The sequence below is a fragment of the Schistocerca cancellata genome, chromosome 6, assembly GCF_023864275.1.
Source record: "Schistocerca cancellata isolate TAMUIC-IGC-003103 chromosome 6, iqSchCanc2.1, whole genome shotgun sequence".
Lineage (NCBI taxonomy): Eukaryota > Metazoa > Arthropoda > Insecta > Orthoptera > Acrididae > Schistocerca > Schistocerca cancellata.
This window is the reverse complement of record NC_064631.1, coordinates 402,631,895-402,659,894: the sequence shown is the minus strand read 5'-3', so window position 1 is coordinate 402,659,894 and position 28,000 is coordinate 402,631,895. Positions and strand designations below refer to the sequence as shown.

General features: G+C 43.9%; 1 protein-coding gene across 1 annotated transcript in view; it reads right to left on the bottom strand.

Moving 5' to 3' along the window:
* Window positions 1–28,000, bottom strand: part of LOC126191340 (cytochrome P450 6k1-like) — a 64,444-nt gene that overhangs the window by 26,730 nt on the left and 9,714 nt on the right. Inside the window, exons 2-3 of the mRNA XM_049932175.1 lie at window positions 26,251–26,413; window positions 10,977–11,276 (exon numbers count right to left, since the gene is read on the bottom strand). Of these exons, the coding sequence (XP_049788132.1) occupies window positions 10,977–11,276; window positions 26,251–26,350 (400 nt within the window). The 5' untranslated portion in view covers window positions 26,351–26,413. The remainder of the gene's footprint in view (window positions 1–10,976; window positions 11,277–26,250; window positions 26,414–28,000) is intronic.

Below are 28,000 nucleotides of genomic sequence, written 5' to 3'. Positions count from 1 at the left end.
TTACCAAAAATTGTGAAAAAGAATATAATATAAAATAAAAATATCGGCACTCGATATTGCAGGTTTGAAATCGGTATATGGATATATCGTGGGCAGGAGAATAAGGCCGATACATATCGATATTTTTAATGAAAATACAGTATTGCCGCGAGGAGTGGCCGCGCGGTTAGTCGTCATGCCGGGGAGTGCGCTTCCCCTCCCTCCGGAGGTTCGAGTCCTCCCTCGGGCATGGGTGTGTGTTTTGTTCTCAGCATCAGTTAGTTTAAGTAGTGTGTAAGTCTAGGGACCGATGACCTCAGCATTTTGGTCACACGCATTTACACATTTGAAGAAAGTATCGATATATTGTTGTTTTATCAACAGCCCTAGTAGGTGACGGGCGATCGCAGGGGAGCTATCTCGTGTCCTAGTGGGCAGACTGCACACTTGGAGTGTTGAAACCCACGTCTCCCCATTGTGGCTGTGTATTCTATTATTTTGGACACGGGACGGAATGGCACGACCAGTACATGACTGTGGCTAGCTGTACTGCACCGCAGGTACTGTAAGCTGATATTTTGCTAACGCTCATAGAAACATAATGATTAACTACAGACTACCATAACTGATTGAGTACTGTGACTGGCCAGAGTGAATGATTAGTTAAACTTTTCGATGCGGACCTTATAACAGATACTATAAAAGTGAATTCCCAAAGAGACTGTTTACTAAATTCTTAAATGCAGACTATTATAACTGAGTATGCTAACGAGACCAGCCATAACCCTTGATTGGTCATATTCCTGCTGTTGATGTTGGTAAATGATTGCTGTGATTCGTGCCTGATACTGAACTGAAAAGGAATGATCATGTGGCATTGATGGCTGCCGAGTCGCAAGTCTTTTCAGTTGACGCCACGTTAGGCGACTTGCATGTCGATGATGATGAAGAAATGATGATAAAAAAACACAACTCGCAGTCGCCAAATGCGTTGCTGATTTTCATGTACACTGTAGGTTTGGAGGCGGGCAAATTGTCTTGTACCAAGGTAAACGTTATTGAGAATCTATTAACACCCAATGTCGATGCTCCTTCCAAAAGGGAAGCTACTGTTCTCAGTTTATTCAGTTGTGTATCTTAAACACTTGACCTTCAGGATCCTATTGAAATTTTGAAATGCGGTTTTTAAATCTGCTGTATGATTATTCACTTGATTTAACTGTTTTCTACTCCGCTGCTATTTTTTTGATGCGTTATTTTAATTATTGTTAACTTGTTTTTTAAAATTTCTCTGGCACTGTTAAATATTTTGTGCCCAGGAAGCCTGTGACGTATAAAATTTGGTGCATGCTAGTTTTACTCATTTGAGGCCTATTTAAATCGTGTCTGTAAACTACTCTGTTTCATTACACTTACGATAGAAATAAACGTAATATTATTGTTCTGTTAACCCAAACTCAGTCACTCGAACCTATCCATTAGCCCTACCTGCCAGTACCGCTACAATGTCTTGAATTACTTTTGTCCAAGCATACACAAGCACAAAGTGAAGAACAGCTAATAATTAAGTGTTACAGAATGACGTAGCGCTTGTTGTTGTTGTTGTGTTTTCCTGTTGGAAGACTGGTTTGATGCAGCTCTTCATGACACTATGTTACGTTCAAATCTCTTCGTCTCTATGTAACTGCTGCAACCTACACCCATTTGCACCAGCTTGCTTTAGTCTTCCTACACTTTAATAATGAATGTGTAAGACCGGAATTAGTACAGATCATAGCCTCAATTGCACATAACGCTACGATTAAACATAGTCTCCATGCATTTCTACACATCTGCATCGTCGTTGAATCTGGTGTAAGACTCATTAAAAAAAAAATAACTGTTTTGTGTAAAACATCGGTATGTAGATTGCTACCACAGAGTCGATTTTATATTTGTATTACCTATGTAATAAAAGAAAGTGCAGCCTTCAAATTTTTTGAGCGCAGGTAAGAGAAGATGTCTGTTCGCACTGGTCTGTCTGCCTTCAGATTTTGACATGCAAGGATCGTGTGGTATTGTTGTAGTACTTTTACGATACAATAACTTATTTTGAAGCAAGTAAGTGCTGTTTTATTGTCAGTTAACGATTTCACATGTTTAATTTCATTATTTATTGTGTCATGAGTTTTATTTTCCATCATTTCTAGCAGGGAAGACTCAACACTTCAATGTGGAACCGTTCCGGCATTGGTGTGATTTTATTACTAATTTACAATGTCAGTTATAACTGATTATTATGTGCGGAATCTATAGTCATTCAATCATACAGCATAGAGCGAATACCACATCTTGCTTTTCAAATTACATTTCCTAAAATTCAGTCGGTCCACATCTTCTGTGCCGCCGCTCCCAACACCAACCTTGGACCACAGTCTTCCACCTGTAACAAAATTCTAACAGACTTGAGTTTGCGGAGGTGGAAGACTAACTAGCCATCTAATCCAGTTTGGAGAAATTGAGGGTTTCGCTTCTTCAAGCATGATCGTAAAGTTATTTATCCCATCCATGAGAAAATCGTATGGGGACGCAGTAATGAACACGAGCAAAGTGCGGTATTGTGGGAAAATGTTTGGTCACAGAAAAACGGACGACGCAGATAAAGCGCGCAGCTGTCTCAGATACCAATCGAGGACGTGCTTATGAAGTGATTCGAGGAGACAGACACGTTACAGTTCAGTAACAACAGCATTAAAAACATTCTGAGAAAAATGGGTCAAGGAGCAAAACCCTGAATGTTTCCAAACTGGTTTCGATGCCTGGGTTCAACGATCGCGCAAATGTGTACAAATGTGTGGTTACTATGTAGAATGGTAGTATTGTATAGAGGAGAATCCAGCCTATAATTCCGCTCTTATTTGTTCATTATTAAATTTCTATGACACAGCAGGCATTACTTTCTGATCACCCTTCTATAATTACAGTTGTTTCACTTATCAGCTTCGTCTCATCATGCGTCTCATTTGTAATATTGTACTTGTTTGTAATAATATCTTTGCTTAAGACAACGTTATCTTGTTCAGTAGTGCCCCTGAAACATGTCTCCAAAGTTTGGTGTATTTTGCTCAATTTATTTTCCTTCGATGCGCAATTAGCTATTGTAATTTATCATGTAGTTCATTAACTCAACATATCATACATATTATGTAAGCTACGTAGTTTTTATTTCAGATTTTTATCAAAGTAATTTTAGTATTACATCGAATACAAGGTTATAAATACAAAATCAAATAGGAGTAATGCAAGAGTAGGTTTAATAATGAATAAAAAATAGGAATGCGGGTAAGCTACTACAAGCAGCATAGTGAACGCATTATTGTGGCCAAGATAGATACGAAGCACACGCCTACCACATTAGTACAAGTCTATATGCCAGCTAACTCCGTAGAGATTGATGAAATATATGAAAAGATAAAATAAATTATTCAGATAGTGAAGGGAGACGAAAATTTAATAGTCATGGGTGACTGGAATTCGATAGTAGGAAAAGGAAGAGAAGGAAACGTAGTAAGTGAATATGGAATGGGGGTAAGGAATGAAAGAGGCAGCCGCCAGGTAGAATTTTGCACAGAGCGTAACTTAACCATAGCTAACACTTGGTTCAAGAATCATGAAAGAAGGTTGTATACATGGAAGAATCCTGGAGATACTAGTAGGTATCAGATAGATTATATAATGGTAAGACAGAGATTTAGGAACCAGGTTTTAAATTGTAAGACATTTCCAGGGGCAGATGTGGACTCTGACCACAATCTATTGGTTATGAACTGTAGATTAAAACTGAAGAAACTGCAAAAAGGTGGAAATTTAAGGAGATGGGACATGGATAAACTGCCAGAACCAGAGGTTGTAGAGAATTTCAGGAAGAGCTTTAGGGAACAATTGACAAGAATGGGGGAAAGACATACAGTAGAAGAAGAATGGGTAGCTTTGAGAGATGAAATAGTAAAGGCAGCAGAGGAACAAGTAGGTAAAAAGACGAGGGCTGGTAGAAATCCTTGGGTAACAGAAGATATATTGAATTTAATTGATGAAAGGAAAAAATATAAAAATGCAGTAAATAAAGCAGGCAAAAAGGAATACAAACGTCTCAAAAATGAGATCGATAAGAAGTGCAAAATGGCTAACCGGGGATGGCTAGAGGACAAATGTAAGGCTGCAGAGGCATATATCACTAGGGGTAAGATAGATACTGCATACAGGAAAATTAAAGAGACCTTTGGGGAAAAGAGAACCACTTATATGAATATCAAGAGCTCAGATGGAAACCCAGTTCTAAGCAAAGAAGGGAAAGCAGAAAGGTGGAAGGAGTATAAGAGAGTCTATACAAGAGCGATGTACTTGAGGACAATATTATGGAAATGGAAGAGGATGTATATGAAGATGAAATGGGAGATATGATACTGCATGAAGAGTTTGACAGAGCACGGAAAGATCTAAGTCGAAACAAGGCCCCGGGAGTAGACAACATTTCATTAGAACTACTGATAGCCTTGGAAGAGCCAGCCCTGACAAAACTCTACCATCTGGTGAGCAAGATGTATGACACAGGCGAAATAACCTCAGACTTCATTAATAATAATTCCAATCCCAAAGAAAGCAGGTGCTGAGAGATGTGAAAATTACCGAACTATCAGTTAAATAAGTCACGGCTGCAAAACACTAACACGAATTCCTTACAGACGAATGGAAAAACTGGTAGAAGCCCACCTGAGGGAAGATCAGTTTGGACTCCGTAGAAATGTTGGAACACGTTAGGCAATACTGACCCTACGACTTACCTTAGAAGACAGATTAAGGAAAGGCAAATCTACGTTTCTAGCATTTGTAGGCTAAGAGAAAGCTTTTGACAATGTTGACTGGAATACTCTCTTTCAAATTCTGAAGGTGGCAGGGGTATAATACAGGGAGCGAAAGGCTATTTTGCAGTTGGTACAGAAACCAGACGGCAGTTATAAGAGTCGAGGGGCATGGAAGGAAAGTAGTGGTTGCGAAGGGAGTGAGACAGGGTTGTACCCTATCCGCGATTGTTATTCAATCTGTGTATTGAGCAAGCAGTAAAGGAAACAAAAGAAAAATTCGGAGTAGGAATTAAAATCCATGAAGAAGAAATAAAAATTTTGAGGTTCGCCGATGACAATGTAATTCTGTCATAGACAGAAAAGGACCTGGAAGAGCAGCTGAACGGAATGGACAGAGTCTTGAAAGGAGGATATAAGATGAACATCAACAAAAGCAAAACGAGGATAAAGGAATGTAGTCGAATTAAATCGGGTGATGCTGCCGGAATTAGATTAGGAAATGAGACACTTAAAGTAGTAAAGGGGTTTTGCTGTTTGGGGAGCAAAATAACTGATGATGGTCGAAGTAGAGAAGATATAAAATGTAGACTGGCAATGGCAAGGAAAGCGTTTCTGAAGAGAAATTTGTTAACATCGAGTATAGATTTAAGTGTTAGGAAGTCGTTTCTGAAAGTATTTGTATTGCGTGTAGCCATGTATGGAAGTGAAACGTGGACGGTAAATAGTTTAGACAAGAAGAGAATAGAAGCTTTCAAAATGTGGTGCTACAGAAGAATGTTGAAGATTACGTGGGCAGATCACATAACTAATGAGGAGGGATTGAATAGAATTGGGGAGAAGAGAAATTTGTGGCACAACTTGACTAGAAGAAGGGATCGGTTGGTAGGACATGTTCTGAGGTATCAAGGGATCACCAGTTTAGTATTGGAGGGCAGCGTGGTGGGTAAAAATCATAGAGGGAGACCAAGAGTTGAATACACTAAGCAGATTCAAAAGGATGTAGATTGCAGTAGGTACTGGGATATGAAGAAGCTTGCACAGGATAGAGTAGCATGGAGAGCTGCATCAAACCAGTCTCTGGACTGCAGACGACAACAAGAACAACAACATCAAACATTAATAACTCTCATGTTTCAGAAGCATCCTTTAAAAGAAAATTCTTTTAAAGAATTCTGTAAAAACATTCTGAGAAAAGTGGGCCAAGGAACAAAATCCTGAATGTTTCCAAACGTTTTGATGCCTTGGTTCAACGATCGCGCAAATGTGTGCAAGTGCGTTGTTACTACGTCGAACGATAGTGTTATGTAGAGGACTGTCCAGGCTATAATTCCGCTTTTATTTGTTCATTATTAAAATTTTTATGACGCAGGAGGTATTACTTTTTACACTTGTTTCACTTCTCAGCTTAGTCTCACTTGTTATATTGTACTTGTTTGTAATAATGGCTTTGCTCAAGACAACGTTATCTCGTTCAGTCACGCCTCTGAAACATGTCTTCAAAGTTTTCTGCATTTTGCTCAATTTATTTTCCTTCAGTGTACAATTAGCTATTGTAATTTATCATGTAGTTCATTAACTCAACATATCATACATCTTATGTAAGTTACATAGTTTTTATATCACATTTTCATCAAAGTAATTTTAGTATTATAACGAACATTAATAACTGTTATCTTTCAGAGGTAATTGACAGATCTTTAGACGCACCTAGTCTCAATCAATCCTTGATATCATGAAATTCACAGTCCACATATTTACTATTGTACCTGGTAATAGACTAACAGCTAATAACCAGTTAAATAATACATATTGCAGAATATTACCCAAACACCGTCTATTTTTTTCATTTATAATGTATGAAATATTCTACATTGCTCCAAAGCAACAGTCGGCTAACGTAGTTATGTGACAACAACTGGACTTCTACAGGACAGAGGTCGCCTGTCCCAGAAATGAGGCGTTTTAAACTTGTCTCGTGAATTTCACCCAGGATGGTGACTCTTTCCGTAAACGGTTTCACTAATATGATAGTGTAGAGAGTGATCCAACCTCGCCAGCTAACAGTTCGTTCGTTGGTAGCAGTACAAGTACGTCTCGTAGCTGTACACGTGTCGTAAAGGCACGGACGTGACTTCACAATCTTAAGATGAGAAGCGGATTTTAATGGACTGGTGTGTTATGTTCCGTCGGAACCTTTCTGTGCGATGTCTTCACCTACGACGGTAAATCAAACTGTTATGTCCTAACATCTATCGAAGTTATCTGTTACACACTCAAATTCCATGCTGCGCAATGCTGACGGTAACACTATGACATAACTTAATTGAACTCGCCGCGCTGTTCATAAATCCGAGGTGGACTACGCCCACTCTATATTTTCCATTCGACAGCTTTGGACGAAAACTCCTTTGTAAACTATAAGTTAAAATTCTATGCAAGAAATGCTGGTTCTGATGCAACATAACGGACAAATTCGGCCACTACAAAAAACTGATTGAAATTATCCGTTCCTTCCCACGTCGATCTTTTTACTTATCTTTCTATTTCACTGCCACTTCCTCCCTTCCATCAGTGTCTCCTCTCTTTTCTCTCCCACTGTCACTGCATCCTCTCTCTTCCACCGTCGCTGTCTCTATTCTACTCTATTTCAGCACAGAAAAGCTCGAATATGTTCGCATGCCAAAATTTTTGATGAGGAAGATTGACTGCCCATTAGGCACTTGGTTTCCCACTTTTCTCTCAGTCTTTTAAAGTGGATCATATTCATCTTTTTGTTGTCTGACAGGAGCATTTTTCCGCCAGTTCCCTTCTTTTCTCTGTTACAGCAGACTGTGCTACTTATATAAAAAGAATTCTACAAGTAAAAAAATTGGTGGTTTATCTACATATTTCGACAAATTTATGTGCTTTGACACATATCAACGACAAATAAATACGCATAATATAAAGTTAACAAATTTTATGAATACTTTTCTCATAGATCGCAATTAATAGAAAATGGCGCACTTATGGCTTATGTCTTAAAAGAATAAAAATTTTATTAGAAATATTTACTAAATTTTCAGCCTTTCCAGTTTTACATAATTTCTGGCAATTATTTTAAGCTCTTTTCAGGCATGTTAAGACCCTCTTTAGCCCATTTTTTGTCACTTTAGTACCACTTTTGGTACATTTGTATATGCGCGAAATGCCAATTATATAGAGAGAGTGCAGCATAAATTTTTATTGATGAAAAAATGCTAGTCTGGTGACCTCTAAAAACGTGCAATTGCCCTAGAACCTTTACCATGTGTTCACTACATCAGCTAAAAATACGGATTTTTACGTGCGTAATTACGGAACTTTGAACCTCTGAACTTCAGTAACGGATACTGATATCGAAAAAAACTGTAACGTTCTCTGAGAACATCTTAAGGACATATCGGAAAATGTCGACGACGGTCATGAACAGAAATTATGATACTGACCATCCCCACAACTGGTGCATCTCGTACCCAAACATAGTGGTTTTCTGGGATATTCTCAGGAACCGCATATGGAGAAACAGACTTTCATAAGCCGCCCATGGTCCACCCTAGACCACACCTTTTTACAAAAGAACCATGGGATTTGCTTCAAGTTGCCTGGGATGGAGGAAGTGTGTAGTGTTTAAATTTTGACCCTGTGTTGTAGGACAGGTACAGAATGCTTATTCTTCCAATAGGTATACAAATGGTTACTAGTCCATGGATTATCCAAAACACTTGACCCCTTATATCTGTGATCAAAAGAACCCGAGATATGACTCCCTGAAAAATCGCATTTTAGTGCGCGGGTTTTTAATATACATTTGTACTGTGCACTATCGTGTACAGTCCGATAACTTCCATGGTAATTGAGGGAGCTGTAGAGGGTAAACACTGTAGGAAGATAGAGGCTGTATATCCAACAAATATTTGAGGGCGTTGGGTGCAAATACTACTCTGAACCGTGGAAGACCTAATACCAATGGCCAGGCAAGCATCTAATATACCGTTCCCCAAATTGCGAGTAGGCCTACAGTGAGCTATCTGGTGTTCCCCGTCGCTCGGTCCATTGACTGCGAGAGTGGTTGGTAAGTCTGGTAAATTTCAATGAAAGAATGCTACATTTTTGTTGCGCCTTCATGGTTGGTAAGCTCGATTACATAAGTGGAAAGCCTTAGGGTAAACGGATCCTGGCTTCACGTACTGCAGCGAATGACCGAGCCGGTAGCAAGAGGAGAACCGCACCGGAGATGACCGCGGAGAAGCCCTCGGACGTTGGCGCGCCAGGTACATATAGTCTGCGGCCGCGAGCTCGGCTCCAGTTCACCATCGGGTAAAGCTTTGACAATGCCAGCCATTCGTGCTGGCGAAACGTCAGTAAAATCATTAGATGAACGTCGGTCGAGAAACCCGAGACAGAAGCCAATAGGCAGTTTGTCCCATAGATTAGTTGTAGAAAGACTGAACCATAACCGGAACCTATTATACTTCATTGTTGGATCATGTGAAATTCGTTGGCTAAAAAAAGACTGAGGCTGTCACGAAGAAAAAAAATGCTCTTCCACCGGGATAATGCACCATCCCACACACCAGCGATAACAATGGTGAAAGTGCATGAATTGAACGTTGAATTGGTTTCTCATCCACCCTGTTCTCCATGCTTAGTCCCAAGTGACTTCTTCCTCTTCCCAAACCTGAAACCTAGGCTTGCTGGGAAGAAATTTTCATCAAATGAGGAAGTGGTATGTTGTAATGCCACTTCCTCAGACGAGAAATAAAAATAAAAAATTAGCTCCCAATACCCCAAAGATTTCCCCCCATGTCCCAAATTCCCAGAAAAGTGAATAAGCGAACGAAGTTCCATTTATCACTATTATTAGGACAATAACAAGTAATTAAATCAGGAATCTAATACTTGGCAATTTAGCAATCTACGAAAGAAAGATTAAATTTCAGTAAAATAAAAATAAAAATCATAATAAATCGCAAAATTACCATAAATTAACAGTCGCAAAGTAGAACCAATGATCCCAAAGAATACTCCGTGTGAGTACTCTTTGGGAATCGTGAGTAATGACTAAGTATAATTCAATGCATTGTCACTACGTTACGAGAGTTAGCCGAAGCAGGTCATATATTTGAATGCTCGTACATGTAGGCGCGCTTAGATTGTTTTTGAGATTGAATAATTGCGATCTATTATGACGCAGTAATATGATCTTCTGACATCAAATATCACGGCATTAGAATTCGAACGGAGGACCTTTACCTACTAGAATAAAGTGAACTTTTAACTAGATAATTGAACTAAACATTACTTAGACAGTGATTTAGGCAACGAACACTGATAGACAATTTTCATTTATAATAGCCAGTGGTTTATGGAACTTCAGTGATAGGTCCGAAGCATATAATTTAAATCCCCCCAACACCTGGGAAAGTTTTCTACTCAAGGCTCGGTTAGGAAGTGACTGTTATTGTGCAATAAAACACCCTCTCGTGCCAAGTCGTGCATTTGTGATTTAAAATTCTATCAAATTATTGACATGAGACTCCCGAGTAATAATTACGCGCAGCGATAATATTTGACTGTAGCACTCGGCGCTTGTATAGAATCTTTGACTCAAATAACAAGCCCTCTGTTACGATTTCTTAGATACTTCAAATTACGACCAGCTTGTAGGGAATTTGTTGGGGCTGTGACTGCATTGGTTTTATCATTAATATTCCATCATTAATCAGTTAAACATCGATTACGAACGATTAATTACGATTCGTGGTGAAGTAAACATCTCACGCACGTCGACATTTCGGTTCAGCACTGTTATTTTGAGTAACTTGATAACGATCTCAACACTCTACCGACTGTCGCCGAGATTTAGCCGAGGCCAAGTACAAATCAAACCAAATCATCAAGAAGAAGAGCCGTTATAATATGCAGCCAGAGAGCATTTTGCAGAGTTTCAGCGAATGTATTTTTCCGATGGGGTGGAAAAGCTGGACAGTTGCTGGGCCAAGTGTATAGCCCTCCAAGGAGACTATGTCGAGAAGCAAGGTGAGTCGTTTATGAAACAAACCTTTTTTCTTGCCTGTTTGCCAGTCTTATGAAACCACGCTCCTACATTCCGAAGCTGGAGGGCAGGGCGCTTACCGGCGATCACGGTGTCCAGGTAGGGTAGGTGCTTGACAGCGGCGTAGCTGAGCTGCCCGTCGTGGTGGCGCAGGGTGGCGTCTACCTCGGCGCGCACCGCCGCCTGGACCGGCGTGTCGAGCGCCAGCTCGTGCAGGCAGAAGGCGAGTGCCGACGCGACCGTCTCGACGCCGGAGTCCAGGTACCAGACGGGCAGCGCGCGCAGCTCCACGCCGCCCAGCCGGAAGCTCTCGGCAGGGCCCGCAGCCTCCGCCACCGTGGCCGCTGGGCCCTGCGGTTGCCGCGGTCTGAACCGAACTCCTGAACACACAAACGCCACATCAGCATCACACGCTAACTGTTGCGGTGGCAGAAGAGCCAACACCGTGTTACTAGAGGAGGCCGAAATGTACGCGTTTTAGCTCACGCAGGCTGGCGTGAGGAGGGAAGGACTACACTGACGTATGAGGTCTGGAACATGACAAGGAATTAGAATTCAGAAAGCGCACGTAATTACTTTGATACTTAACTTTAATCCATTAATGATGAATATCACTCTTGATGGTACATGATTCACAATATTACCGGTTCAGAATTGGTTCAAATGGCTCTGAGCACGATGGGACTTAACATCTGAGGTCATCAGTCCCCTAGAACTTAGAACTACTTAAACCTAACTAACCTAAGGACGTCACACACATCCATGCCCGAGGCACGATTCGAACCTGCGACCGTAGCGGTCTCGCGGTTCCAGACTGTAGCACCTTAGAACCGCTCGGCCACTCTGGCCGGCGGTTCAGAATACATTCATAGTAACTGAATATGGCGCCTTGCTAGGTCGTAGGAAATGACGTAGCTGAAGGCTATGCTAAACTGTCGTCTCTGCAAATGAGAACGTATGCAGACAGTGAACCATCGCTAGCAAAGTCGGCTGTACACCTGGCGCTGCCGCGCGGAATTAACCGAACGGTCTAGGGCGCTGCAGTAATGGACTGTGCGTCTGGTTCCGGCGGAGCTTCGAGTCCTCCCTCGGGCATGGGTGTGTGTGTTTGTCCTTAGGATAATTTAGGTTAAATAGTGTGTAAGCTTAGGGACTGATGACCTTAGCAGTTAAGTCCAGTAAGAGCTCACACACATTTTTTGAACAACTGGCGCGAGTGCTAGGGAGTCTCTCTAGACTAGACCTGCCGTGTAGCGGCGCTCGGTCTGCACTCACTGATTGTGGCGACACGTGGGTCCGACGTATACTAACGGACCGCGGCCGATTTAAAGGCTACCACCTAGCAAGTGTGGTGTCTGGCGGCGACACCACGCTCACAACGTCTACATCCTACGCAGTTCACTTCTTCTTGCAGATTATCTAGAGCTGGCGCCGCATCTCTGACCCCAGTCGCCATCTGCTTCCATCTTGGCTTCCCTCAACGTTCATATTTCTTGCTTGCACCACTTCCTCCCAATCATTTTGACATTCGCGACATGAGAGACCCCTTTTCTTTCTTGTATGTATTGTAAGAGTCGAGGGACATGAAAGGGAAGCAGTGGTTGGGAAGGGAGTGAGACAGGGTTGTAGCCTCTCCCCGATGCTATTCAATCTGTATACTGAGCAAGCAGTAAAGGAAACGAAAGAAAATTACGGAGTAGGTATTAAAATCCATGGAGAAGAAATAAAAACTTTGAGGTTCGCCGATGACAATGTAATTTTATCAGAGACAGCAAAGGATTTGGAAGAGCAATTGAACGGAATGGACAGTGTCTTGAAAGGAGGGTATAAGATGAACATCAACAGAAGCAAAATGAGGATAATGGAATGTAGTCGAATTAAGTCGAGTGGTGCTGCGGGAATTAGATTAGGAAATGAGACACTTAAAGTAGTAAAGGAGGTTTGCTATTTGGGGAGCAAAATAACTGATGATGGTCGAAGTAGAGAAGATATAAAATGTAGATTGGCAATGGCAAGAAAAGCGTTTCTGAAGAAGAGGAATTTGTTAACATCGAGTGTAGATTTAAGTGTTAGGAAGTCGTTTCTGAAAGTATTTGTATAGAGTGGAACCATGTATGGAAGTAAAACATGGACAATAAAAAGTTTGGAGAAGAGAATAGAAGCTTTTGAAATGTGGTGCTACAGAAGAATGTTGAAGATTAGGTGGGTAGATCACGTAACTCATGAGGAGGTATTGAATAGGATTGGGGAGAAGAGAAATTTGTGGCACAACTTGACTAGAAGAAGGGATGGGTTGGTAGGACATGTTCTGAGGCATCAAGGGATCACGAATTTAGTACTGGAGGGCAGCATGGAGGGTAAAAATCGTAGAGGGAGACCAAGAGATGAATACACTAAGCAGATTCAGAAGGATGTAGGCTGCAGTAGGTACTGGGAGATGAAGAGGCTTGCACAGGATAGAGTAGCATGGAGAGCTGCATCAAACCAGTCTCAGGACTGAAGACCACAACAACAACTACATGTATTGTATTGTATTGTATGTTAACCGGAGGCCTAGAAACGACGGAGAGGCTCCGTCCCCGCCGCAGCCGCAGTGGTCCACAACCGCACGACGACTACCGCAGTCCACATCGCCCCTCCGCCGCCCCACACCGAACTCAGGGTTATTGTGCGGTTCGGTCCCCGGTGGACCCCCCAGGGAACATCTCACACCAGACGAGTGTAGCCCCAATGTTTGCGTGGTAGAGTAATGGTGGTGTACGCGTACATGGAGAACTTGTTTGCTTAGCAATCGCCGACATAGTGTAACTGAGGCGGAATAAGGGGAACCAGCCCGCATTCGCCGAGGCAGATGGAAAACCGCCTAAAAACCAACCACAGACTGGCCGGTTCACCGGACCTCGACACAAATCCGCCGGGCGGATTCGTGCCGGGGACCAGGCGCTCCTTCCCGCCCGGAAAGCCGTGCGTTTGACTGCACAGCCAACCCGGCTGACTAACCTTTTCTTCCTTACTATGCTATTTGGCAACCTGTCTTTATTCATCCTACTCACTAGGCCAAACCACATCAGCTGTTTTTGTTGATGTCGTCACAAATATCTCTCTCAATTTTTTATCCTATCTGTCCTAGTAGAGCTTAAGCTTCGTCTTAAGTAAACCATCTCAATGGCAAGCAGTATTTTTTTTTACCATCCTAGGCTTCTGCTGCCTATAAAACTACACTCTGAACTACACTGAGGTGACAAAAATCACGGGATAGCGATTCGCACATATTCAGGTATAAAAGGTGAGTGCATTGACGGACCTGTCATTTGTACTCAGGTGATTCATGTGAAAAAGTTTGCGACGTGATTATGGCCGCCCGACGGGAGTTAACAGACTTTTAACGCCGAGTGGTAGTTGGAACTAGACGCATGGGACCTTCCATTTCGGAAATGTTTAGGGAATTCAATATTCCGAGATACACAGTGTCGAGACTGTGCCGAGAATACTAAATTTCAGGCATTAATTCACACCACGGACAACGCAGTGGCCGGCGGTCTTTACTTGACGACCGAGAACAGCGGTGTCTGAGTACAGTTGTCGGTGCTGACAAAAAAGCAACAATGCATGAAATAACGGCAGAAATCAATTGGGGACGGGACATACGACGAACGTATCCTTTAGGACAGTGTGGCGAAATGTGGTGTTAATGGGCTATGGCAGTAGACGACCGACGTGAGTGACCTTGCTAATACCACGACATCGCCTGCAGCTTCTCTCCTGAGCTCGTGACCCCACCGGTTGCAACCTAGACGACTGGTCAGATGAGTCTCGATATTAGTTAGGAAGACCAGATGGTAGGGCTCGAGTGTGGCGCACACTCCACGCAGCCATGGATCCAAGTTGTCAACGTGCCACTGTGCAAGCTGGTGGTGGTTGCATAATGATGTGAGTTACGTGTAGATGGAATGGTCTGGGTCCTCTTCTCCAAATAAGTCAATGATTGACTGGAAATGGTTATGTTCGGCTACTTGGAGATTATCTGCCACCATTCATGGACTTCATCTTCCCAAACGACGACGGAATTTTCATGGATGTCAATTGATCGCGATTGGTTTCAAGAACATTCTGGACAATTCGAGCGAATGACCTCAGTCACAACGACCATTCACCTTACACAATGGAGAGGTCAGTTCAAGCACAAAATCTTTCACCGGCAACACTTTCGCAGTTGTGGACGGATATGAGGGCAGCATGGCTTAGTATTTCTGTAAGGAACTTTCAACGACTTGCTGAGTAAGCTGAGTAAATGCCACGTTGAGTTGCTGCGCTACGCAGCGAAGAAGGAGGTGTGACACGATATTAGGCGGTATCCCATGACTTCTGTCTCCTCAGTGTATAGTGTTATACGTTTTCTTCTTCGTTGTTCTTCTCATCTATTGTTCCACAGAATTGGTTTCATTGCCCTTTTGCAGCTCGTCCTTTATTAATCCTCCTAGTGATTTCGTCATTGTTTGTGCCCTGTTTATTATACTCCAAGATATTTTCCCTTTTCCACGTCTAGAACTACTTCTCCATCTACCTACAAATTATTAATTTTTTCTGTTCCGACAGCCAAGTATCACACTTCTTCATGTTCAACTTCAGGCAGCTTTACTGTATTCCTTTTTAAGCTTTCGCATCATATAGCTCAGATCCTCATCATCTTTTGGTAGTACAATCTGGTCAGCTGCAAAATACAGGCTAAATATTTTGCTATTTCTTAATTTTCGACACCACTGCCAGCTGTAGTTTCATTGTAACTACTGCAGCTAACGGTAATATTGAAAATGGCTCTCCTCCTACTTAACAGGGATGGACAAGCCGAAATATCTTGCTGTCCTTTACTGTCACTCTCATAACCTGAAATTTTCCATGCCAAGTCTGCAGGATTGCTTCAAGATACAGCTTAAAGAGGGTTGGTGACAGCCACATCCCAGCCGCAAACCCTTATTCATCTCGAATTCTTCTGTCAAACTCTTCCCAATCCTCGCTCTCCTGTGTTATTTCATAACAGTATCACAATTCGCAAAAGATGAAAATAGATTTGCCGCGTTTTCAAGTGTGGCCTGAACCAGACTTTGCTAGCCCATTCAGATATCGGATTTACAAGTGTCTGTTGCTTTAGTATGTTCGAATTTTCTGTAAATCAGAAAATCCTTTGTCTCGGGAGAATTGCCAAAGCTGCCTCCTCAGCCCTCCTCTCTCACCTTCACCGCCTAAAACTACCTTCCTGCAGTATTTTCTATGCATATTTAGCAAAATCTATGTTTTTGTTAGAGGGTTTAATAAAAATAAAGCTTTATTGAAAAATATTACTCAAATGTTGGACACAACAAATCAAATTTGTCATTATTGTAAATAAATTTCAATTATACACTCCTGGAAATGGAAAAAAGAACACATTAACACCGGTGTGTCAGACCCACCATACTTGCTCCGGACACTGCGAGAGGGCTGTACAAGCAATGATCACACGCACGGCACAGCGGACACACCAGGAACCGCGGTGTTGGCCGTCGAATGGCGCTAGCTGCGCAGCATTTGTGCACCGCCGCCGTCAGTGTCAGCCAGTTTGCCGTGGCATACGGAGCTCCATCGCAGTCTTTAACACTGGTAGCATGCCGCGACAGCGTGGACGTGAACCGTATGTGCAGTTGACGGCCTTTGAGCGAGAGCGTATAGTGGGCATGCGGGAGGCCGGGTGGACGTACCGCCGAATTGCTCAACACGTGGGGCGTGAGGTCTCCACAGTACATCGATGTTGTCGCCAGTGGTCGGCGGAAGGTGCACGTGCCCGTCGACCTGGGACCGGACCGCAGCGACGCACGGATGCACGCCAAGACCGTAGGATCCTACGCAGTGCCGTAGGGGACCGCACCGCCACTTCCCAGCAAATTAGGGACACTGTTGCTCCTGGGGTATCGGCGAGGACCATTCGCAACCGTCTCCATGAAGCTGGGCTACGGTCCCGCACACCGTTAGGCCGTCTTCCGCTCACGCCCCAACATCGTGCAGCCCGCCTCCAGTGGTGTCGCGACAGGCGTGAATGGAGGGACGAATGGAGACGTGTCGTCTTCAGCGATGAGAGTCGCTTCTGCCTTGGTGCCAATGATGGTCGTATGCGTGTTTGGCGCCGTGCAGGTGAGCGCCACAATCAGGACTGCATACGACCGAGGCACACAGGGCCAACACCCGGCATCATGGTGTGGGGAGCGATCTCCTACACTGGCCGTACACCACTGGTGATCGTCGAGGGGACACTGAATAGTGCACGGTACATCCAAACCGTCATCGAACCCATCATTCTACCATTCCTAGACCGGCAAGGGAACTTGCTGTTCCAACAGGACAATGCACGTCCGCATGTATCCCGTGCCACCCAACGTGCTCTAGAAGGTGTAAGTCAACTACCCTGGCCAGCAAGATCTCCGGATCTGTCCCCCATTGAGCATGTTTGGGACTGGATGAAGCGTCGTCTCACGCGGTCTGCACGTCCAGCACGAACGCTGGTCCAGCTGAGGCGCCAGGCGGAAATGGCATGGCAAGCCGTTCCACAGGACTACATCCAGCATCTCTACGATCGTCTCCATGGGAGAATAGCAGCCTGCATTGCTGCGAAAGGTGGATATACACTGTACTAGTGCCGACATTGTGCATGCTCTGTTGCCTGTGTCTATGTGCCTGTGGTTCTGTCAGTGTGATCATGTGATGTATCTGACCCCAGGAATGTGTCAATAAAGTTTCCCCTTCCTGGGACAATGAATTCACGGTGTTCTTATTTCAATTTCCAGGAGTGTATAATCTTTCTAGGGGTATATGAAGTAAAACAAAATCGATGTCTAATGTTTATAATAACTACTGTATGTGGCTTGTAGTATGATGTATAGGGTGGTCAGAAACAGTCTGGAAAGCTTGTAAGAGTGTTGCAGGGTGCACCTCTTCGCCGAGGCAAATCGACGGTCGCGACGTTTTCCTTAGGGCTCCAGAAATTTGGAAATGGTATGGGTGAGAGATTCCTAGATTTTCGAAAAACGTTGGACACAGTGCCACAATGCAGACTGTTAATGGAAGTCCGCAAATGAAATTTGGAGTAGATCTTATGGGACCTAACTGCTGAGGTCATCGGTCCCTAAGCTTACACATTATTTAATCTAACTTTAACTATCTTACGCTAAGGACAACACACACTCATATGCCCGAGGGAGGACTCCTCGAACCTCCCCGAGGGGGGGGGGGGGGGGCGCGAACCGTGACAAGAGGCCTTAGACGACGCGGCTACCCGTCGCGGCTGAAAGTCTGGGCTTACGGCGTTGTTGGTGTTGTTGTTGTTGTGGTCTTCAGTCCTGAGACTGGTTTGATGCAGCTCTCCATGCTACTCTATCCTGTGCAAGCTTCTTCATCTCCCAGTACCTACTGCAACCTACATCTTTCTGAATCTGCTTAGTGTATTCATCTCTTGGTCTCCCCCTACGATTTTTACCCTCCACGCTGCCCTCCAATACTAAATTGGTGATCCCTTGATGCCTCAGAACATGTCCTACCAACCGATCCCTTCTTCTGGTCAAGTTGTGCCACAAACTTCTCTTCTCCCCAATCCTATTCAATACTTCCTCATTAGTTATGTGATCTACCCATCTAATCTTCAGCATTCTTCTGTAGCACCACATTTCGAAAGCTTCTATTCTCTTCTTGTCCAAACTATTTACCATCCATGTTTCGCTTCCATACATGGCTACACTCCATACAAATACTTTCAGAAATGACTTCCTGACACTTAAATCTATACTCGACGTTAACAAATTTCTCTTCTTCAGAAACGCTTTTAGTTACTCAAATATGTCAATGGCCCAAAGGTGCGTTGAGTAATAGAACCCTGTGCATTGTCCCGGATGACGGGTGTTCACCAAAGACAGATATAATCAGTGCCCCAGGAAGTGTCGTAGGACAACACTTGTCCCCTATATACATAAACAATCTCTAGGATAGGGTGAGCAGCAGCCTGCAAGTGTTTCCTGATAGCGTCGTCGTTGAATGGCTATAGGAGGGTGCAGGATGACTCGGAGAGAAGTTGTATTTGGTGGGATGAGTGGCGGCTTGTTCTAAACGTCAGAAAATGTTAATTAATTCAGATGTGTAGGAAAAACAAATCTGCTGTATTCTGATACAATATTAGTAGCACGCTGATTAACACAGTCACTTCGATTAAAAATTTAGGTGTTCTAGGTATAAAGACGTGAAACGATCTGAAATGGAACGATCACGTAAGTTCGATTGTAGGTAAGGTGAATGGTCCAATTTGGTTTATTGTGAGAGTTCTAGAAAAGTGTAGCTCACCTATAAAGTTGACCGCGCACAGAACACTTTGACGCATACTTTAGTAGTGATCGGCCGTTTGGGATCCCCTCCAGGTCGGATTAAAGAAAGATCTCGAAGAAATTCAGAGGCGTGCTACTAGGTTTGTTACCGGTGCGTTCGATCAACACGCGAGTATTACGGAAAATGAAATGGAATTGGAATCCCTGAGTTAAGAAGTCTTTCTTTTCGCAAAACACTCTTGAGGAAGTTTAGAGAACCGTCATTTGCAACAGACTGCAGAACAATGCCACTATCACTGACAATCATATACCCTAAGGACCGTGAAGCAAGTTAAGAGAAATCGGTGCTCGTACGAAAGTAAACTGACAGCTGGTTTCCACTGGCATCATTTGCCAGTGGAACAGGAAAGGAAATGATAGCAGTCGAACAAGGTATCCTCCGCCTTGAACCTTATAGTGGGTTGTGAGGCATATATACAGTTACATATCACTTGACGATCAGCAGCTGTATGCAGTATTGTTCTAAATTGATAGTTGAGTGCGAATTTCATGACATCAGATTCCGTGGATATAGACGTACACTATGAGATCAAAAGTATGCGGACACCTGGCTGAAAATGACTTATAAGTTCGTGGCGCCCTCTATCGGTATGCTAGAATTCAGTATGGTGTTGGCCCACACTTAGCCTTGATGACAGCTTCCACTCTCGCAGGCATGCGTTCAATCAGATGCTGAAAGGTTTCCTGGGGAATGGCAGCCCATTATTCACGGAGTGCTGCACTGAGGAGAGGTATCGATGTCGGTCTGTGAGGCCTGGCACGAAGTCGGCGTTCCGGAACATCCGAAAGGTGTTTTATAGGATTCACGTCAGGACTATCCGCCCCGGTAGCTGAATGGTCAGCGTGACGGACTGCCGTCCGAAGGGGCCCGGTTTCGATTCCATGCTGGGTAGGGGATTTTCTCCGCTCAGGGACTGGGTGTTGTGTTGTCTTCATCATCATTTCATCCCCATCCGGCACGCAGGTTGCCCAATGTGGCGTCGAATGTAATAAGATCTGCACCAAGTCGGCCGGATCTGCCCCGTAAAGGGCCTCCCGGCCAATGACGCCAAACGCTCATTTCCATTTCCACGTCAGGACTCTGTGCAGAACAGTTCATTACAGGGATCTTATTGTCGTGTAACCCCTCCACCACAGGCCGTGCATTATGAACAGGTGCTCCATCGTGTTGAGAGGCGCAATCGCCATCCTCGAATTGCTATTCAACAGTGGGAAGCAAGAAGATGCTTAAAGCTTCAATGTAGGCCTGTGCTGTGACAGCGCCACGCAAAACAACAAGAGGTGCAAGCCCCCTCCATGAAAAACACGACCACACAATAACACCACCGCCTCCGAATTTTACTCTGGATAGATCTTCCTATTACCCATTACCATCCTCTTCAACTGTTGGCGGTCTCTGTCAGTCAACAGACGAGGTCGGCCTGTACACTTTTGTGCTGTACGTATTCCTTCACGTTTCCACTTCACTATCGCATCGGAAACAGAGGACCAAAGGATGTTTAGGAGCGTGGAAATTTCGCATACAGACATATGACGCAAGTACCACCCAATCATCTGACCACGTTCGATGTCCATGAGTTCCACGGAGCGCCTCATTCTGCTCTCTCACGATGTCTAATGACTACTGAGGTAGCTGATATGGATTATCTGGCAGCAGGTGGCAGCACAATGCACCTAATATGAAAAACGTATGTTTTTGAGGGTGTCCGGATACTTTTGATCACATAGTGTACTGCCCCCCCCCCACCCACCCCCCATGAACCATGGACCTTGCCGTTGGTGGGGAGGCTTGCGTGCCTCAACGATACAGATAGCCGTACCGTAGGTGCAACCACAACGGAGGGGTATCTGTTGAGAGGCCAGACAAACGTGTGGTTCCAGAAGAGGGGCAGCTGCCTTTTCAGTAGTTGCATGTGCAACAGTCTGGATAATTGACTGATCTGGCCTTGTAACATTAACAGAAATGGCCTTGCTGTGCTGGTACTGTGAACGGCTGCTAGCAAGGGGAAACTACAGCCGTAATTTTTCCCGAGGGCATCCAGCTTTGCTGTATGGTTAAATGATGATGGCGTCCACTTGGGTAAAATATTCCGGAGGTAAAATAATCCCCCATTCGGATCTCCGGGCGGGGACTACTCAGGTGGACGTCGTTATCAGGAGAAAGAAAACTGGCATTATACGGATCGGAGCGTGGAATGTCAGATCCCTTAATCGGGCAGGTAGATTAGAAAATTTAAAAAGGAAAATGGATAGGTTAAAGTTAGATATAGTGGGAATTAGTGAAGTTCGGTGGCAGGAGGAACAAGACTTCTGGTCAGGTGAATACAGGGTTATAAATACAAAATGAAATAGAGTTAATGCAGGAGTAGGTTTAATACTGAATAAAAAAGTAGGAGTGCGGGTAAGCTATTACAAACAGCATAGTGAACGTATTATAGTGGCCAAATTAGACACAAAGCCTATGCCTACTACAGTAGTACAAGTTTATATGCCAACTAGCTCTACAGATGACGAAGAAATTGAAGAAATGTGTGATGAGATAAAAGAAATTATTCAGGTAGTGAAGGGAGACGAAAATCTAATAGTCATGGGTGACTGGAATTCGACAGTAGGAAAAGGGAGAGAGGGAAACATAGTAAGTGAATATGGATTGGGGCTAAGAAATGAAAGAGGAAGCCGTCTGGTAGAATTCTGCACAGAGCATAACTTAATCATAGCTAACACTTGGTTCAAGAATCATAAAAGAAGGTTGTATACATGGAAGAATCCTGGAGATACTAAAAGGTGTCAGATAGATTATATAATGGTAAGACAGAGATTTAGGAACCAGGTTTTAAATTGTAGGACATTTACAGGGGCAGATGTGGACTCTGACCACAATCTATTGGTTATGAACTATAGATTAAAACTGAAGAAACTGCAAAAAGGTGGGAATTTAAGGAGATGGGACCTGGATAAACTGAAAGAACCAGAGGTTGTACAGAGTTTCAAGGAGAGCTAAGGGAACAATTGACAGGAATGGGGGAAAGAAATACAGTAGAATACGAGTGGGTAGCTCTGAGAGATGATGTAGTGAAGGCAGCAGAGGATCAAGTAGGTAAAAAGACGAGGGCTAGTAGAAATCCTTGGGTAACAGAAGAAACATTGAATTTAATTGATGAAAGGAGAAAATATAAAAATGCAGTAAATGAAGCACGCAAAAACGAATACAAACGTCTGAAAAATGAGATCGACAGGAAGTGCAAAATGGCTAGAGGACAAATGTTAGGCTGTAGAGGCTTATCTCACTAGGGGTAAGATAGATACAGCCTACAGGAAAATTAAAGAGACCTTTGGAGAAAAGAGAGCCACTTGTATGAATATCAAGAGCTCAGATGGAAACCCAGTTCTAAGCAAAGAGGGAAAAGCAGAAAGGTGGCAGGAATATACAGAGGGTCTATACAAGGGCGATGTACTTGAGGACAATATTATGGAAATGGAAGAGGATGTAGATGAAGATGAAGTGGGAGATACGATACTGCGTGAAGAGTTTGACAGAGCAGTGAAAGACCTGAGTCGAAACAAGGTCCCGGGAGTAGACAACATTCCATTAGAACTACTGACGGCCTTGGGAGAGCCAGTCCTGACAAAACTCTACCATCTGGTGAGCAAGATGTACGAGACAGGCGAAATACCCTCAGACTTCAAGAAGAATATAATAATTCCAATCCCAAAGAAAGCAGGTGTTGACAGATGTGAAAATTACCGAACTATCAGTTTCATAAGTCACAGCTCCAAAATACTAACGCGAATTATTTACAGGCGAATGGAAAAACTGGTAGAAACCGACCTCGGGGAAGATCAGTTTGGATTCCGTAGAAATGTTGGAACACATGAGGCAATACTGACCTTACGACTTATCTTAGAAGGAAGATTAAGGAAAGGCAAACCTACGTTTCTAGCATTTGTAGACTTAGAGAAAGCTTTTGACAATGTTGACTGGAATACTCTCTTTCAAATTCTAAAGACGGCAGGGGTAAAATACAGGGAGCGAAAGGCTATTTACAATTTGTACAGAAAGCAGATGGCAGTTATAAGAGTCGAGGGGCATGAAAGGGAAGCAGTGGTTGGGAAGGGAGTGAGACAGGGTTGTAGCCTCTCCCTGATGTTATTCAATCTGTATATTGAACAAGCAGTAAAGGAAACAAAAGAAAAATTTTGAGTAGGTATTAAAATCCAGGGAGAAGAAATAAAAATGTTGAGGTTCGCCGATGACATTGTAATTCTGTCAGAGACAGCAACGGACTTGGAAGAGCAGTTGAACGGAATGGACATTGTCTTGAAAGGAGGATATAAGACGAACATCAACAAAAGCAAAATGAGGATAATGGAATGTAGTCGAATTAAGTCGGGTGATGCTGAGATAATTCGATTAGGAAATGAGACACTTAAAGTAGTAAAGGAGTTTTGCTATTTGGGGAGCAAAATAACTGATGATGGTCGAAGTAGAAAGGATATAAAACGCAGACTGGCAATGGCAAGGAAAGCGTTTCTGAAGAAGAGAAATTTGTTAACGTCGAGTATAGATTTAAGTGTCAGGAAGTCATTTCTGAAAGTATTTGTATGGAGTGTAGCCATGTATGGAAGTGAAACATGGACAATAAAAAGTTTGGACAAGAACAGAATAGAAGCTTTTGAAATGTGGTGCTACAGAAGAATGTTGAAGATTACGTGGGCAGATCACGTAACTCATGAGGAGGTATGGAATAGGATTGGGGAGAAGAGAAGTTTGTGGCACAAATTGACTAGAAGAAGGGATCAGTTGGTAGGACATGTCCTGAGGCATCAAGGGATCACCAATTTAGCATTGGAGTGCAGTGTGGAGGGTAAAAATCGTAGAGGGAGACCAAGAGATGAATACACTAAGCAGATTCAGAAGGATGCACGTTGCTGTAGGTACTGGGAGATGAAGGAGCTTGCACAGGATAGATTAGCATGGAGAGCTGCATCAAACCAGTCTCAGGACTGAAGACCACAACAACAACAACAACAACAGTGTATTGCCAAACTGTGACATACGAAAATTTGTGGCGGATCGGGATTTATATAGATGTAGAGGTTCCGTCCTCAATTGCAAACACTAAACACCTAACAGCAAACGAAATCGAGAATTCACCTAGTTACGGACGTGGATGTATTGGCCCCTATTAGCACATTAACAAAGCCCACCACATACGTCGCGCTACATCGGTATACAAGGTGTTCGGAAATCCCCGCTGCAGATTTCTAGGACTTACAGAGAGAAGTGAGTACAAAATATTTTGAAAAGGAACCCATGTTCGGAAACGCACCGTTTCCGTTCTACGACTGTTTCAATTCAGATGTTTTATTCATCTACTTTTGCTGGGAGAAATTGAATTTATCGTGACGCAGTACAGTTATTAGGTAACAATTCGAAAGGAAACGTAGCTTTATTACTTAAGCTCATTCGTTTTAACTTAACGTGTTTGCATTATTCCAGAACAAAAGAGAACCCGGGATACTGTACACGCAGAACAGTACTGATTCATTACAACAGCCGCTCAATGTGGCGATCACACTTTAGCTACGCAGCTTATTCTGGTACACACTCTGAATCCCACCGGGTGTCTCATTAATTACTAGTGCAGCGGACAGAACTCGTGCCAGCAGATCTTCCTCTGTCTCTCAGGAGTATCGTGTATTTAACTTTTGCATACGACCCCACAAGAAGTAGTCCATAGGAGTCAAATTCGGCAATCGTGCCCTCGGTTGGACCACATCGGCCTATCCGTCTGTCATCATATCGTCTATTGAGATGTCTCCGAAGCGCACGTGAGGAATGAGATGGTGCACCATCATTCTGAGACTAACATTCAATGACACTGCTTCCAAGAACGGGACATATACGTTTTGTACGAAGTATGCAAGACCAGTTAGCTTGAGTAGAAGGAGATATGCCCTAATCATATGACCGTCCATAATACCTGCCCACACGTTAATACCAAACAGGTGGTGGAATCCATGTACATGCATCTAACAGGGTTTTCGTCTGCCCACACATGGCTGTTTCGTGAATTCAGAACACGGTCGCTTGTTAATTTACAATCATATGTGAACAGAACGTGACGTGGAAACAGGGGTGTGTCGATGCAGCGGTGCAGGAACTGGGTAAGGCGTTGTGGAAAATCGGCTGGACCCATAGCGTTTACCATTTGTAAATGGTACGGGTGTAACTGATGCTAAAGGATAACATCCCAGACGATACTAACACTAATACCCATTACACGCTTAGTTGTTAGAGTAGTCGTTGACAGTATCTATTCGACGCGATGTAGTACATCTTCACCAAATTCGGGCTCGCGGCGTTGCCGTGGTGCACCACAACCTTGCATCCTCACGGTGAAGGTACCTGTTTCTCGAAGCCGCTGCGTAACTTGGACAAAAAGTTTGTGCGATGACGTGATACTTTGCGGAAAACGTCCGTGATAGAGCCGAATAGTAGCTCTCTAGTCCTTTGGAACTTCGCCATTCATTCACAAGGAGCATGTCTGTTTTTTGAGAAAATGTCTATCGAACCATGTTTACAGTATCGGAGACGCACAGGCACTTAATAGGTCTCGCAGCACGGCAAACGGATAGGTGACATCAGGTGACTGACGTGGTACACATCACCCTGTCTCCCCTACTGTATACCAGGACAATCAACTGATACTTTTCTCTTTTCCTCATTAGACGTGGACGCGTTACATATTGGTATTGAGATCGCCGTGGAGGGACAGTACGTTTCTGGACATGAGTTCATTTTCAAAATATTACGTAGTCACTCTCCTCTACAAGTGCTTGAGGTTCGTAACGGGGATTTCCGAACACCCTGTGGAAGCAAATAGATGAATCAAATGTGATCATGTCTAGGAACAGGCGTGGTCAGAATAGCAGGAACACCCGGTATACTGACCGTCTTGAGTGCTGTTCTTAGTGGCATCGATGAGAAGCTGGAGGTAGTCGGCGCGGCGAGTGCCCGTGAGAGCTCGGTAGTTGACCGTGTCCATCACCATCGCCTCCAGGAAGTACTCCGCCAGCGGGTTCTTCCTGTCTTTCACCCAGCGCGAGAAGTCGTTCTGCAACAGAACGCAATGGAAGTTTCATTTTGGCTCTAACTCTGGACTTGGCAAGTGCGCTATCCGCAACCGCGATTCTCACTTCGGTGCTTCTCTCTTCTTTTGTAGGTTTGTAAAACAGCACTTATTACTTGGTATAATAAACTACTTTCAGTAACTGCTATATCTCAATTTACTGTAAGTCCGATACGAGGGACGTTCAATAAATAATGTTCCACAATTCTTTATCAGATATATTTATTCTTAATATGGATCTGCGTGGTGTCTGTTGTCTCGAAGGAACAGACACTGCGCATTCAGCTAATCAAATAATTATTATTCTTAATACACTTGTGCTCATAAATTGAGGATAATGCTCATACATGGTGAACTACGCTCTGGTGGGCGGTTTGCGGGTTTAAATCACCTCAGGGTATGATCATGTGGTGCATTTGACCTGCGGTCGTCGCACGGCGGCCCTGGCAGCAGTCCACATACGCAGATGTGTGTTGGTGCATGTCAGAGTACGGTGCAGTGAGTAAGTGTGCAGACGTCTTCAGACGTGCTAATGGTGACTGTGTGTTGAAAATGGCTCAAAGAACACATATTGATGACGTTACGAGGGGTAGAACACTAGGGCGACTGGAGGTTGGTCAAACACAGCAGGTCGTAGCACGGGTCCTCCGTGTGCCACAAAGTGTGATCTCAAGATTATGACAACGATTCCAGCAGACAGGAAACGTGTCCAGACGCTACAGTACGGGACGTTCACAGTGGACAACACCACAAGAAGACCGATATCTCGCCATCAGTGCCTGCAGACCGCCACTGAGTACTGCAGGTAGCCTTGCTCGGGACCTTACTGCAGCCACTGGAACAGTTGTCTCCAGACACACACTCTACAGACGACTGAACAGACATGGTTTATTCGCCCGGAGACCTGCAAGGTACATTCCACTGACCCCTGGTCACTGGAGAGCCCGTAAGGTCTGGTGTCAAGAACACAGTACATGGTCATTGGAACAGTGGTCCCGCGTTATGTTCAAGGACGAGTCCAGGTATAGTCTGAACAGTGATTCTCGCCGGGTTTTCATCTGGCGTGAACCAGGAACCAGATACTAACCCCTTAATATCCTTGAAAGGGACCTGTATGGAGGTCGTGGTTTGATGGTGTGGGGTGGGATTATGATTGGTGGATGTACACCCCTGCATGTCTTTGACAGAGGATCTGTAACAGGTCAGGTGTATCGGGACGTCATTTTGCACCAGTAGGTCCGCCTTTTCAGGGGTGCAGTGGGTCCCACCTTCCTCCGTATGGATGATAACGCACGGCCCCACCGAGCTGCCATCGTGGAGGAGTACCTTGAAACAGAAGATATAAGGCGAATGGAGTGGCCTGCCTGTTCTCCAGACCGAAACCCCATCGAGCACGTCTGGGATGCTCTCGGTCGATGCATCGCTGCACGTCTTCAAACCCCTAGGACACTTCAGGAGCTGCAACAGGCACTGGTGCAAGAATGGGAGGCTATACCCTAGCAGCTGCTCGACCACCTGATCCAGAGTATGCCAACTCGTTGCACGCCCTGTATACGTGTGTATGGTGATCAT